This window comes from Vicugna pacos, chromosome 7 (genome assembly GCF_048564905.1).
Source record: "Vicugna pacos chromosome 7, VicPac4, whole genome shotgun sequence".
Classification (NCBI taxonomy): domain Eukaryota; kingdom Metazoa; phylum Chordata; class Mammalia; order Artiodactyla; family Camelidae; genus Vicugna; species Vicugna pacos.
In genome coordinates this window covers 46,508,860-46,522,135 of record NC_132993.1, presented here as the reverse complement: position 1 = coordinate 46,522,135, position 13,276 = coordinate 46,508,860, and the positions used below count along the sequence as shown (strand labels likewise).

Sequence of the window (13,276 nt, the reverse complement as noted above, 5' to 3'; positions counted from 1 at the left end):
TTCCCTTTCAGGGAGACTTCCCAGAAGTACCACACAACACTTCTACTTATTTCAACTATCAAATTATTAGTCATAGAGCCATACCTAGCTGCCAAGGAGTCTGGGAGCTTCTTAGTTTGATTGCAATGTCTCAGGTCTCATCTAGATATTGCATCCTGATCAAAGTTCAGGAATCTGGGGAAATGTGCTCCTCCCATCTGGACTAGATGGCTCCCCAGGGTCCAGCAATCTAAGAACTTAAAGATAACTTAACCACCCCAAACTTACCCAATATACAAATGTGGAGCAGGAGCAAGATAACATTAAAATTGCCATTCAGAAAAGGGGAGAGAGAAAACCCTGCAGTGGTCACTGGTCTGTAGCAATATGCAATTCCATGAGGCAGAAACAGAGACCTCCTTTCCAGGCACTACCTAAGGCCTTCAGTTCTGCTTTCTAGGAAACTCTTTCTGGGGCCTCTAGATTTACTCTCTAGGAGGTTCTTTCTTGTCCGTGGCCTCATTCTCAGTAGACATGAGGGAACACCAGGGAGTTGCTGACATTTCATAGCTTACTAGTGGTAGTTTTCTACAGTGGTACAGTTTTCTTCGGAAAAACATTTACTTCTCCATCTGTCTTCAAGCCCTTTCCCTTACTTCCTCTTCTGGATTGTCAATGTAACAGGAAAGACAGTGCTTGCAATACCTTTCTTTTTCATCATCCCAGTTTTGAGTAAAACTCTAAGATTGTTATTATTTAACTTTTAATATCCTTGCTTCTTAAAGGAAAGAAAGAGATCATCAGTTCAAACTTCCCTATACAGTCCATATACGTCAAGCTCAAAAAATTTACGTTTAATTCAAAAGCATCTGTTGAGCACCTGCCATGTGTGATACACTAAGGATTCCAGGTTTGAGGAGATCCTGGTCACCATCATGGCATGGTGGTTATAAGGTATACACAACTGGGAGCACTCATCAAACTGTATACTTAAGATCTGCTCATTTTACTGTATGTAAAATATACCTCCATAGAAACATAGGCTAATCATGGAAAGATAACAAAAAGAAATGTTTAGAGTTTACTGCAGCTGGCATAATAATTTCAAGTAAGTTAAATTTACAGTGTGAATTTGACTCTGCTATTGTGTATATGGCCCTGGATATTGGACTAAGTAGATGAGCCCTCTCTATGGAACTTGAAATGTAAACATTCTGTAGTTGTTGTAATTGTCTATTATACCATCTTAACGGTTGTATAAATTTTGGCACTTATCACTAATAAGATCTTAAGCTTCTAGTTAGCAGGCATGGGTTTAAATTCAAGCTTTCTCTGAAATTTGGGGAAAATGACGCAAGCCTGTTTCACCTGCAAAATGGAGAAAATATCCAACTTCACGGCATTGCTGTGCTGACTAAATGAGAAAAGCGCCAAGTCAGAGTAAACATTCCCTTTCCCATATCATCTCCTCCCAACATCTTTTGATGTCATCTTTTGGCCACAATCTATTATTACCAATTATGACTAATGTGGAGAATACTGGCCCTTTACAATGATGAGTTTCCAGTTCTCAAAACATTTTACACTTCACACATACTATCTTATCATTCATTCATCCTACTGAACATCTACTATAGGACCTGTGCTAGCTTCTAAAAATACAGTCCTGTGTTTATGGAACTTATGTTCTAGAGGTGAGAGATAAGATTATTTATTTATATCCATATATGTAATCAGGCAGGTAAAAGTTCTTTGAAGAAAATAAGATGAGGTTAAAGGAGAGAATGAAGGAGACAAGACTAGTGTAGGGTTTGCTATCTGACATACCTCTCTAGCAAGATGGCATTTGGGCAGAGAATAGAATAAAGCCACACATGTGGGTATCTGGGAAAAGAGTTCCAGCAGAGAGAATAGCTAACTCAGACTCCAAAGTGAGAACATGCCTGGCCTTTCTGAAGGACTAGATATCGAAACAGCAAGAGTGCAAGTGAACATGGAGAAAGAATCCTAAGCGATGAAGAGATCAAAGGCACATAAAACCAGGTTACATCCTTTTGGAGGTCATGGAAAATAAGGATTTGGGAATTTTTTTCCCTGTGAGATAGGAAGCCACTGGAAAGTTTTGATCATGGTGTGATGTGATCTTACTTTTAAAAGGATCACTCTGGATAGGATGTGAAAAGATTTTAATGTATATGGGGAAAAGGGCTATTCCAAGTCTAGGACAGTATTCTGAAATCTGAGTTGTATCAGTCACCTACAGAGCTTTTTAAAACACAGAGTGATCACATAAAAATATGTTCACAACGTTCATAGCAGCTTTATGCATAACAGCTAAAAACTGGGAACGACTCAAATCCCTCCATGTATATCCACACCATGAACTACTCAGTAATAAAAAGGAATAAACTGGATAAATACACAACCTCAGTCCAGCTACAGAGAATTATACTAAGTGAAAAAAGCCATCCCTAAAAGGTTACATAACATGATTCCATTTATATCACTTTCTTGTATAACAAAATTAAAGAAATGGACGATTATTTGTTGCCAAGGGTTAGGGACAGAAATGAGGTGTGAGGGAGGAAGGCTGGCTATTAAAAGGGCAACATGACAGATCCTTTTGGTGATGGAAATGTTCTGAAATGTTATCAATGTCAACATACTGACATTGTACTATAGCCTTCACAAGATGTTACCACTAGGGAAACTATGTAAAAGGTACAGGGATCTTCCTCTATTTTTTCTTACATTGCATGCAACTCTACAATTATCTCAAAACAAGTTTAATTTAAAACAATGACTGAAGTAATCAAAAAACAGACAAATTGGGCTTCCTCCCGTTTCTGATTCAGGAAGACCTCAAAACGTGTATTGCTAACAAGTGTCCAGTGGGATCAGCTATGACAACCACTGATTTAGGGAACAACACATTGGGGCAAGTATTATTATTCTTATTTTGTGAAGAACCTCAAGTCTAAAGATTAAGTTACTTCTCTGTCAAGGGCAGCAGGAACTAAGTGGCAGGGCCAGGACTCAAATCAGGTCCTATCAGCTCGGTGTCTGCCTAAGCAAAATCAAGGTCAGAAATAATTTAAAGGACTCTAGTATCTACCACAGAACAGAGACCAGTGCTTGCTGAACTAGACTGTAATGCCCTAAACACAAAAATTCAATAAAATACAGGAGCTTAGCGATAAACATTTCACAAACCTTCAGAGATACACAAGACGGTAAAGTGTACACTTGTCTCAGCTCTTATCTTGTGCCTTGAATAAATGCTTCAATTCTGTTCCTTGGTTTCCTTAGGTATGAGTACAAGGAACTGGCCCTTTCCTACTCAATTCTGGATTTCACATTTTAAAGTCTTCTGGGGTTTTATAAACAGCTACAATTCCTAAAATAACAAAAACAGTTATGTTTACTATACATGGCAGTATTTTATCAAAATAGATACTTTCTATAGCTTTCTCAATTTCTGGAAACCCTGAGTGAAAAGGGAAAGAAAAATATGCACCAAAACACCAACAACACATTTAGCAGAAGGGATAAGGGTCTGGGGAAGGGGGGGGAGGCCACAATCTTAAGCAATTCTATGGGGATTTAAAACTACTCAGACTGTTTAGCAAAATCATACGTGCCTAGATTCATGAAGAGGTTACAGAAATTACATCATACCCTATACACAGAAAACTATAAACCATTGATGAAGGAAATTAAAGATGACTTTAAAAAATGGAAAGATATTCCATGCTCTTAGATTGGAAGAATCAATATTGTTAAAATGGTCACACTGCCCAAGGCAATCTACAGATTTAATGCAATCCCTATCCAATTACCCAGGATATATTTCACAGAACTAGAACAAATCATAATAAAATTTATATGGAACCATCAAAGACCTAGAATTGCTAAAGCATTACTGAAGAGAAAGAAAGAGGCTGGAGGAATAACTCTCCCAGACTTCAGACAATACTATAGAGCTACAGTCATCAAGACAGCGTGGTATTGGTACCAAAACAGACATATGGACCAATGGAACAGAATAGAGAGCCCAGAAATGAACCCACAAACCTTTGGTAAACTAATCTTCGACAAAGGAGGCAAGAATATACAATGGAATAAAGACAGTCTCTTCAGCAAATAGTGTTGGGAAAACTGGACAGCAGCATGTAAAACAATGAAGCTAGAACACACCCTTACACCATATACAAAAATCAACTCAAAATGGATTAAAGACTTAAACATAAGACAAGATACAATAAACCTCCTAGAGGAAAACATAGGCAAAACATTATCTGACATTTCAAAAATTTTCTCCTAGAAGAAATAAAAGCAAGAATAAACAAATGGGACCTAATGAAACTTACAAGCTTCTGCAGAGCAAAGGAAACCAGAAATAAAACAAGAAGAAAACCTACGGAATGGGAGAAAATTTTTGCAAGTGAAACCGACAAAGGCTTGATCTCCAAAATATATAAGCAGCTCATACGACTCAATAAGAAAAAAATAAACAACCCAATCCAAAAATGGGCAGAAGACCTAAACAAGCAATTCTCCAAGGAAGACATACAAATGATCAAAAAGCACATGAAAAAATGCTCAATATCACTAATTATCAGAGAAATGCAAATCAAAACTACAATGAGGTATCACCTCACACCAGTCAGAATGGCCGTCATTCAAAAATCCAAAAATGACAAATGCTGGAGAGGCTGTGGAGAAAGGGGAACCCTCCTACACTGCTGGTGGGAATGCAGTTTGGTGCAGCCACTATGGAAAACAGTGTGGAGATTCCTCAAAAGACTAGGAATAGACTTACCATATGACCCAGGAATCCCACTCCTAGGCTTGTATCCAGAAGGAAATCTACTTCAGGATGACACCTGCACTCCAATGTTCATAGCAGCACTATTTACAATAGCCAAAACATGGAAACAGCCTAAATGTCCATCAACAGGTGACTGGATAAAGAAGAGGTGGTATATTTATACAATGGAATACTACTCAGCCATAAAAACCAACAACATAACGCCATTTGCAGCAACATGGATGCTCCTAGAGAATGTCATTCTAAGTGAAGTAAGCCAGAAAGAGAAAGAAAAATACCATATGAGATCGCTCATATGTGGAATCTAAAGACTCATGGACAGAGAATACAGACTTGTGGTTACCAGGGGGGTAGAGGGTGGGAAGGGATAGACTGGGATTTCAAAATTGTAGAATAGATAAACAAGATTACACTGTATAGCACAGGGAAATATACACAAAATGTTATGATAAATCACAGAGAAAAAAATGTGACAATGAGTGTGTATATGTCCATGACTGACTGAAAAATTGTGCTGAACACTGGAATTTGACACAACATTGTAAAATGATAATAAATCAATAAAAAATGTTAAAAAAATAAATTACATCATACCCAAAATGGTTTCCCTGCAGTCAGCTCTCAAGAATTCCACTTTAAAATCCCCTTATGCAATAAGCCTCCATAATAGAGTTCTACATCTCCATGGCAAAGGTAATAAAACTTAAGGAAATAGGCTTAAATAGCTAAGAGGGTTTTATGTCAGAAATAAGGAAGAAACTTCTGGTAATGATAGCTCAAGTTACCTGAGATTACATTCATGATCATTCTCTATTTAACACTGTATGTTTAAAACATTCAATCCAATAGGCTCCTCCCAAACTGTGTCATATCTTGTTTCAGGCCTACTTTCCTGTTTAATTATAATTCCCAAAACTAAGTAAATAGATCTATTTAGTTAGAATTACAGGAAAGGATAAATTTTAAAAAGGGAGGTGGGGGCTTCAAATACAGGTAAAGGTCCCAGGAAACCAAGACTTAGAACTGAAAACTAGTTTCCATTAATTAAATGCCTTTTCTTCTATTAGAAAACAGAAAGTGCTACTAATCTATGTAGCTCTCCCTGGGCTCCTGCCCAGCTGCCTATAGTTCCTAACACTGAGGGAAATCTTAGACTCACATTTAACTTACAAGTCAGACACACAACTCCCCAGTGCCATTCCCATCCCCTACCAAGAGACAAAAATCTGTTTCTTTTAATCAGAGCATTACTCCAATGCAGTACAGCAAGTAAGGGCCCAGTTCGCCAGAGTTCGTCTCTACTTTTACTACCTCAGACCATCTCAGAGGGAGTTATTAATTCACTGCAAAGGGAAACTGGAATCCATTTGTTAAATGAATGGACAGGAATTAACTTGTAGATTTTCTTGTTTTTTAAAGTAGCATCTAGGCACACACATAGATTCCTTGTGTTGAAAAAGTATGAAAAGGCTAAATTTTTACCTAACAGTCCTATCACGTTCAATTCAAAAAGGACTCAAGACATAACATTGTTAAAAACATTTATTTTGATACAGTCTATCATAAATAAGTCAGTAGAGGTTCCACTCTGTCACAGACGCATCTGAGAAGAGCCCTATGCCATCCAAGTGGTGAACGTCTGAACGATGTCCCATCTTTTATCCCAGCCAGAGTGCACACTTTCCATGTTGTTCCTCTGCATTGACTGCTTCCAAAACCAGATGACCAAATAGTCTTTTATCCCCAAAGTAAGCTAAAATGTTTGTGAAGAGGAGACATAAATTAAACCCCAAAGTAAAAACTTCTTAAACAGAGATTAAGAACTAGAGGATTTGATACATTTATGTTTGTGTTTACTCATCAGTCAAATTCAGAGTTAGCAGAAGGATCAATCTCACTGAGCAAAAAAAAATCAAACACAGAGACCTACTTAAAGAAATAATTTTGTAACTTTTTATTACAGGTACCTATTATAAACAAAAAGAAAAACATAAATTGAAGTCAATCAAAACACAGACATAAAGGATTGATGAACCCAGAAAATAAAGCTGTATCATTTTTAGATCCAGGAAGGAGAAAAGAAATGTCTTACTTCTAAGTCCTGCTGATTAAAAATGTGGTTTGTAGTAGGATGTCAACTTAAATAAAACTGCGTTACAAAATGCCAATTTGAGCATTCTGTTAAGTTTATTTTTAGGAAATATTTTCCCTTTGTGTGTGAAACAGACCAACATGCGTCTATTTCCAACTTTCAGAAGTATTAAAATCTCCCATAAAACCCCAACTATTTTTGCATACGGTTAAGATTTAAAAATAAAATATCCATTTATCAAGGTCTCTTCCTCACTGGTAATGAGCATCCAAGATAAAGAGAAGAATATCTCCCTTGGCCCTAAACTGATAATGAGTCAATGATTCTCTCAGTTACTTAGTATTCATATATTTTGCCTCAATGTTTTACTAAGGTATTATTCTTTATTCATTAAGTACTGCATTTTGAATAAGGCATTCACAGCAAGCCACATTTGCTGCCCATGTACAATATACCACCCTGGGTAAAAGAGGACACTAAGACAAATGCAGACCTAATCCCAAGGAATCCAACAAAAAGGGAAGTAGGCCAGCAAATCATGCACCATGTTATTTACATAAGTATTATGCAAATAAATTTATATATAAACAATAAACTTTATATATTTGAACAATAAATTTTATATTAATAAAATATTTACATTAATAAAAACCCTGACAGATACAATTCTACTCCTATCAGGGTACAGACTAGGCAACCCAGGAAGACCTCCCCAGTCAGTCTCCCGAGTGCAAGCAGCACAGCATACGAAATTCTGTTAAGTGGATAACCCTTCTCAGGCACTCAGTTCTTTCCTAAATCACAAATTACCCTGAAAGGAAACCAGAAAATGCCTCTAACGACAGAAAAGAATGATCGTTAGCACCAGAAAGGAGAGCAGCACTGAGACGACAATAAGGTGAAGAAATGAAAAAAACAGGGAGGTAGCTGCTTCATCTAGTCTGTAGCTTTCAAGGGTCAACTCTTGGTGGGATAACTGAAGCCAATACAGCAGAAGGGCACATTCTATCCCCACCTCTGGATCCCAGATCACCTAGGGCACAAAAAATGCTATTTCCCAGCATGCAGGTCCAGTCTAAAAACTGTACCACAAGATGCAATGTCATATCCACTCTTGTCTCAAGACCACCAATAAGTGGTTAAGATCGTTTAATTAAGTTAACTGAACATTCAAAAAGTGTTGCCAAAGTAGCTGGCACCTACTTTAGATACTTACAGGAAAAAATGTTATGTAAATAAGCAACAAGCATAATACTAGGCAGAGAATGACAGACATGAAAAAACACAGTTTATTCTGGGACAAGTATGCAGTATCATGTAGCCAGAGCATAGTTCTCACAGGAGAAAGAAGTGGGGCAAAGGAGATGACATAGGAAAGATTAAAAATTATTATTAATAGTTTATTGCTCAAACATTACTTGCCAAGCACTGTTAATACTTCATATACAATATTCTTATTCAATCCTCACGGCAATCTTATAAAGCAGATATTATACCCAACTTATAAAAGAGGAAACTTCATCTTAGAAAGGTTAATGGTCTCTTAGGGAAAGGTTATCTGATGATAATTTCCACTGCTTGGAAAATGTTCACACAGCTTGACCAGGTAGTCCCATTTCTGACAGTGTTCCCTACGGTAATGTTTCCCTAAGGAAATAACTGGTCTAAGGTCGACGGGCTACTCAGCAGCAGATACATTACCTCAAGTCCCCATTTTATAGAAAAGGAAATTGACAGTTCAGAGTAAGGCTAAAAAAAAGGAATTTATCAGGGATCTCTGAAAGCAGTTTTAAGAAGCCATAACATAAAGGGTTAAAGAAAGAAAGGGACGTGAAGAAAGGAAGCAGTGAGTGAAGATCATTTATTGAAGAACTTTATCAGGGAAAAGAGTAACTGCAGAAATGGACATGCTGAAGGTACATTTGGCAGTAATTCTTAAGAAGAAAAACCTCTTGCTTTGAGAAAGGAGAGGCTGGCAAGGCAGAGAATGTGGAGTAAATTCATACACAATGGCATTGTGCTAAGTAAGAGGTCAGATTATCTGAGGGAGGCCACGTGACCCAGTGGACAGTGTGTAGGCCTTGGAGACAGACACACTCCACCACTTACCAACTGTGTGATCCACTGTGAAGGACTGAAGTGAGATACTGTATGTAAAGTGCTTAAAACAGTGACTGTTAGTAATATTAGTATTATTACTTCTGCCCATTCTAGAAAAAAGTGGCTTAGATTGAGTCTGAAGAAACTGAAACCTAAAACAACCAGTGAAAAGTCTGTTAGGACAATTCACAAGAAATGTCTTTAAGACAGAGGGTCAAACTGAAATCCCACAGCTCCTGTGCAGGGGTCTAGTCATCACAGTGAAACAAATACCAGTCCTTCCTACACAGCAATCCTGCCTGTTCCAGATTCTGCCTTTATATATGTATATGTATATATATATACACAGATATATACACATGTATACATAAAATTTTCACAAGTTACTTATATATACACATACATGTAAGTATATGAATATACTCTGTATCTGTGTGTGTGTATGTAGCAGTTTTCACAAGTGCTTATCCGACACTGGCAAGGTTATTTCTGAGAAAGGAATTTGACAATGCATTGTCAGAGCCACTTATGTTCATACACTTTGACCTATTAAGCTCACAAGAATTTATTACAAGGAAATAAATCAAAACCTATAAAATCTATGCACATAAAAATGTTTATCGGAAGAAAAAAATGTTTATCATTTTTAAACTGGATAGTTTAAACACATAATTTTTAAATATATAGTATATATGACATATGCATAGTATATATGATGTATGATATATAAAAATTAGGAAGAGTAGAGACAGTAGTTACCTGATAACATAAATCAGACTGGTCTGCAAACTCCTGGCTTTCCAACAGCCCAAAACGACACTGACTGGTAAAGCTCTGTTACAGTGCCTACCACTACTTCCCTTCTACTTCCCATGATTCAGTACTAATATATGAGCATTTCCCTGCAATGCTTATTTGTAAGAGCAGTACCTCAAAATGGTTGGTTCAGGCATTCCAGGATCTGCACCCCTCTTAAATCCTGGGGGGAGAGGGGAAGGGAGGAGAGAGAGAATAAATACTAATTAAAACCCTAGCAGACAAAAAATTTACAATCGAGACTTTCTAAATCAACCTAGGGTAGCTAGAATGGTATCTAGATCTACCAGCACTATCTAGATTTACCTGTGCTACAGAACTGTCTCGAATCCTCACTAGAATATGAGACTATGTACAGGACTAAGCAGTAGAGAGGACAAACTATCTTAGTCCTATTATACACACAACTGCTCAGTAGCCCTCAGCATGCACTACCTTTCACTGTAAGTCATTAGCCACAAAAAAGACATCACAACTACCAAATTATACTGGATGAAAGACTACAAAGAGCACAAAGATTTTTTTAAACTATACTTTTTAAAAAAACAATTGAGGATATCTTATTTTATCCCCTATGAACCTCTTTTTATAAATCGACCAAAGATTGGTGATAGAAAGAGTTCAAAAACATTCAAGTTATTGTTTAACAACCTAGTTAAGTCAATGCTTACTGCAAATATGCTTTTAAGTAAAGCTTTTACCTTTTAAAGTATATTTATTAACTGGATGATATATATACTAATTTGCTGAAGTAACCGATTAAAATTAAGAGTTGGCAATAAGAACTGTAGAGTATGAAATTTCACCGATTTTCAAGACAAGAAAGTAGTCTGCCAGTTTCACAGATGCTGGCAGAAGACACAAGATTCCAAGTCAGAAACAAGGACAATGTATTACTCCCAGCAACAGCTGTAATCAGAGTATCATCACTTAGGAGATGAATGCTGAGTTTAAGGAACAGAAACTTTTATAATGAGCAGTGAGCATGTCTCCCCTTTGCTCTGGAGAGAGGTACTATTTTTCCAAAGCTGTTCACCCTACAAAGATACTAAAAAGAGATATTATGAAACAAAGGGTGATCAGAGCCTCTGCTCACAAAATTTGAAGAAATTCAACGCACCATAGAGAATTGTCTTCCAACAGGTAACTCACTAAAATCCTTTTGCTGGTAAATGTTCAAACTGATTCTTTATCATCACATCACTGTCTATCCTATATTATAGCACTATATTCCCACCATACTCCCTGAAGCCCTAAAAGGTATGTTTGAAACAAAATTACACAAGAAATTCAATCTGCAGTTGCAGGTTTTAGTGAGAGCTGAGGTGGACAAGTAAAAGAAACAACATGGGAACCAGGTTAGACATATTAAATTTAGATACAGTGTAAGGATAAAGAGAATGATTAACAACAATTAAGTACTAAAAAAAATAGTCTTAACATTAACCTCAACCTGAGTTGGACACTAGAGTTAAAAAAAAAAAAAATCACCATAATGGTAGTCCTACTAAATAAAGAGAATATAGCTGGTGTGCACAAAAAAGAAAAGAAACTCTAGGGTAGAGAAGGAAAGCATTATCTACTCTTCAGACCAAAAACCCTCATACACAGATTATAACAACCAGCTACAGCTTTCTGGCAGCAGAAAAGGAATCTCAGAAAGGGGAGAAGGAGGGAAAGGTACATGAAAAGACTTACACAGCAGCAAAGAAACCACAGGGACAAAGAAAGCAAGAGTGGACTAAAACAAGACCCACATACACAAGAATGCAAAAAGAGAAAGAATCAACTCCATACCTTCCTTAGCTAAAAAGAGAGCTTGTCTCAGTGTTCGACTAGCCAAACTGGACCCTTCTACCATTAACTGAAAGCTGGGGTGGGGTGGGGGGGCAGTTTGGGAGAAAGAGAACAACACAACTTGTAAGAGTATCATAATTACTTGCTCTAATCCTTGATACCTACACAAAGTCACTAAAATCTGGGAAAATAATGCTTTTTCTAAAAATTGCACTTAAAATAAGGGAGGAAATAGATGTTTTTAATGTCCTGTATACTGAACTATCTTCAGATTATCAGCTGGCTTGCAATTCATGGGGAAATGGGAGCCGCAGCTCCCCAGAGAACGTCCAGTATTATCAAAGTTCTGTCAAGACTCAGTGAATGTTCTTTATCTTACACAGTGCATGACACCTAAAACAAACAAACAAAAAACCAAGAAGCAGCAGCTTGTTAAAATCATAGAATTCTGGAGCGTGAAACTGAGTTTTAGAAAATGTCAAACTTTATGCTCTGACAGAGTTGAGACTCTTTCCTTTCTAGCATATCGCCTGAATAGAGTAATAAATATTAAAAATAAAGGGGGGAAAAAAACCTACCCAAGGCTAGAAATATAATAAAGTCCCAATGTGCAGCCTTAGCTGAAAATATTTGCCTGAGCACTTAACAAATCTTTGCAATATAGCAAAGTGGTTAAGCGTATGGGCCTTGATGCCCTATTGTTTGAGTTCACAACTTCCCCATTTAACAGCTGTGTGGCCTTCAACAAGGGGCAAAACTTTTCTATGACTCGGTTTCCTCACATGTAAGTCCTTTATATTGGTGACAAAGCAGAGGCATCAAACACCTATTGTCTTAATCATGCCTCAAAACAGTGGTATATCCACGAGGTCTATGGGCCTCTTTTTACTTAGGCCCACCTGGAGAAGACAAACCCCTGAAAAACCACCTAGTGCCAAAGAAATAATTAGTCGCTTTCACATATATTTGGTCGTCCAATTCTCCCAATAATCCTAAAAAGTATGTCACCTCTACTTTAGCGATGTAAGAACAGAACACGAAGAGATTACGTGTCTAGTTAAAGATGACAGAAACAGTAAAGGATACAACAGGAACTCGAACTCAGATTAAACCGACCCCACTTGACCAGACAGCCTCAAAGAACGTGCGCGGCCTGGCCGCGTTTTTCTCTCCCGCCTCAGGCCAAAAATGGAGCCTCAGCCTCCGCGAGCCCTCCCCTCCAGTTTCCTCCCAAGTTATTCTCCCACTGACCCAGGTAAATCACGAGAGGTATAAAGCCCCAGCGGATGGCAAACTGGCCTCCTTTGAATAACTGCTGCAGCCTCTGCTTGGCCTCTTTGCTCAGCTTCACCATGGTGACGGCCCGGGCGGCACACTTGAGGCGAACAGCAGCAACCGCGTCAGGAATCCGAAAGAGAGGAAGTGCGCACGCGCCGCACACGGCCTTTACGGCAGGAGTCGTGAGCGTCGCCAGCGAAGGTCGTAATTCATCGCGTTTAACATACCTCACCCTTCAGCGGCCCCGGCCAGGGGAAAGCGCATGCGTCGTTGATTCTTCTAACTCCGAAGTCCGACTGCTGTCTTCCTCATTTTTAAGGAATCGCCTGGATTCTTGAGGCACTGCTCTTGGGATTCCGTCAGCCCGAGTCGCCTTCTCTCTT

General features: G+C 38.0%; 1 protein-coding gene across 2 annotated transcripts in view; it reads right to left on the bottom strand.

The window, feature by feature from the left end:
- Positions 1-13,036, bottom strand: part of TOMM7 (translocase of outer mitochondrial membrane 7) — a 111,526-nt gene extending 98,490 nt beyond the window's left edge. The window contains exons 1-3 of one of the 2 annotated variants that reach the window (XM_031674336.2): positions 12,867-13,036; positions 9,933-9,981; positions 6,335-6,563 (exon numbers count right to left, since the gene is read on the bottom strand). In XM_031674336.2, the coding sequence (XP_031530196.1) occupies positions 6,548-6,563; positions 9,933-9,981; positions 12,867-12,969 (168 nt within the window). In that variant the 5' untranslated portion in view covers positions 12,970-13,036 and the 3' untranslated portion in view covers positions 6,335-6,547. Of the gene's footprint in view, positions 1-6,334; positions 6,564-9,932; positions 9,982-12,866 lie in introns of those variants that run through there. The other variant, XM_072964882.1, reaches the window with a different exon arrangement.
- Between the last annotated feature and the right edge of the window lie 240 nt (positions 13,037-13,276).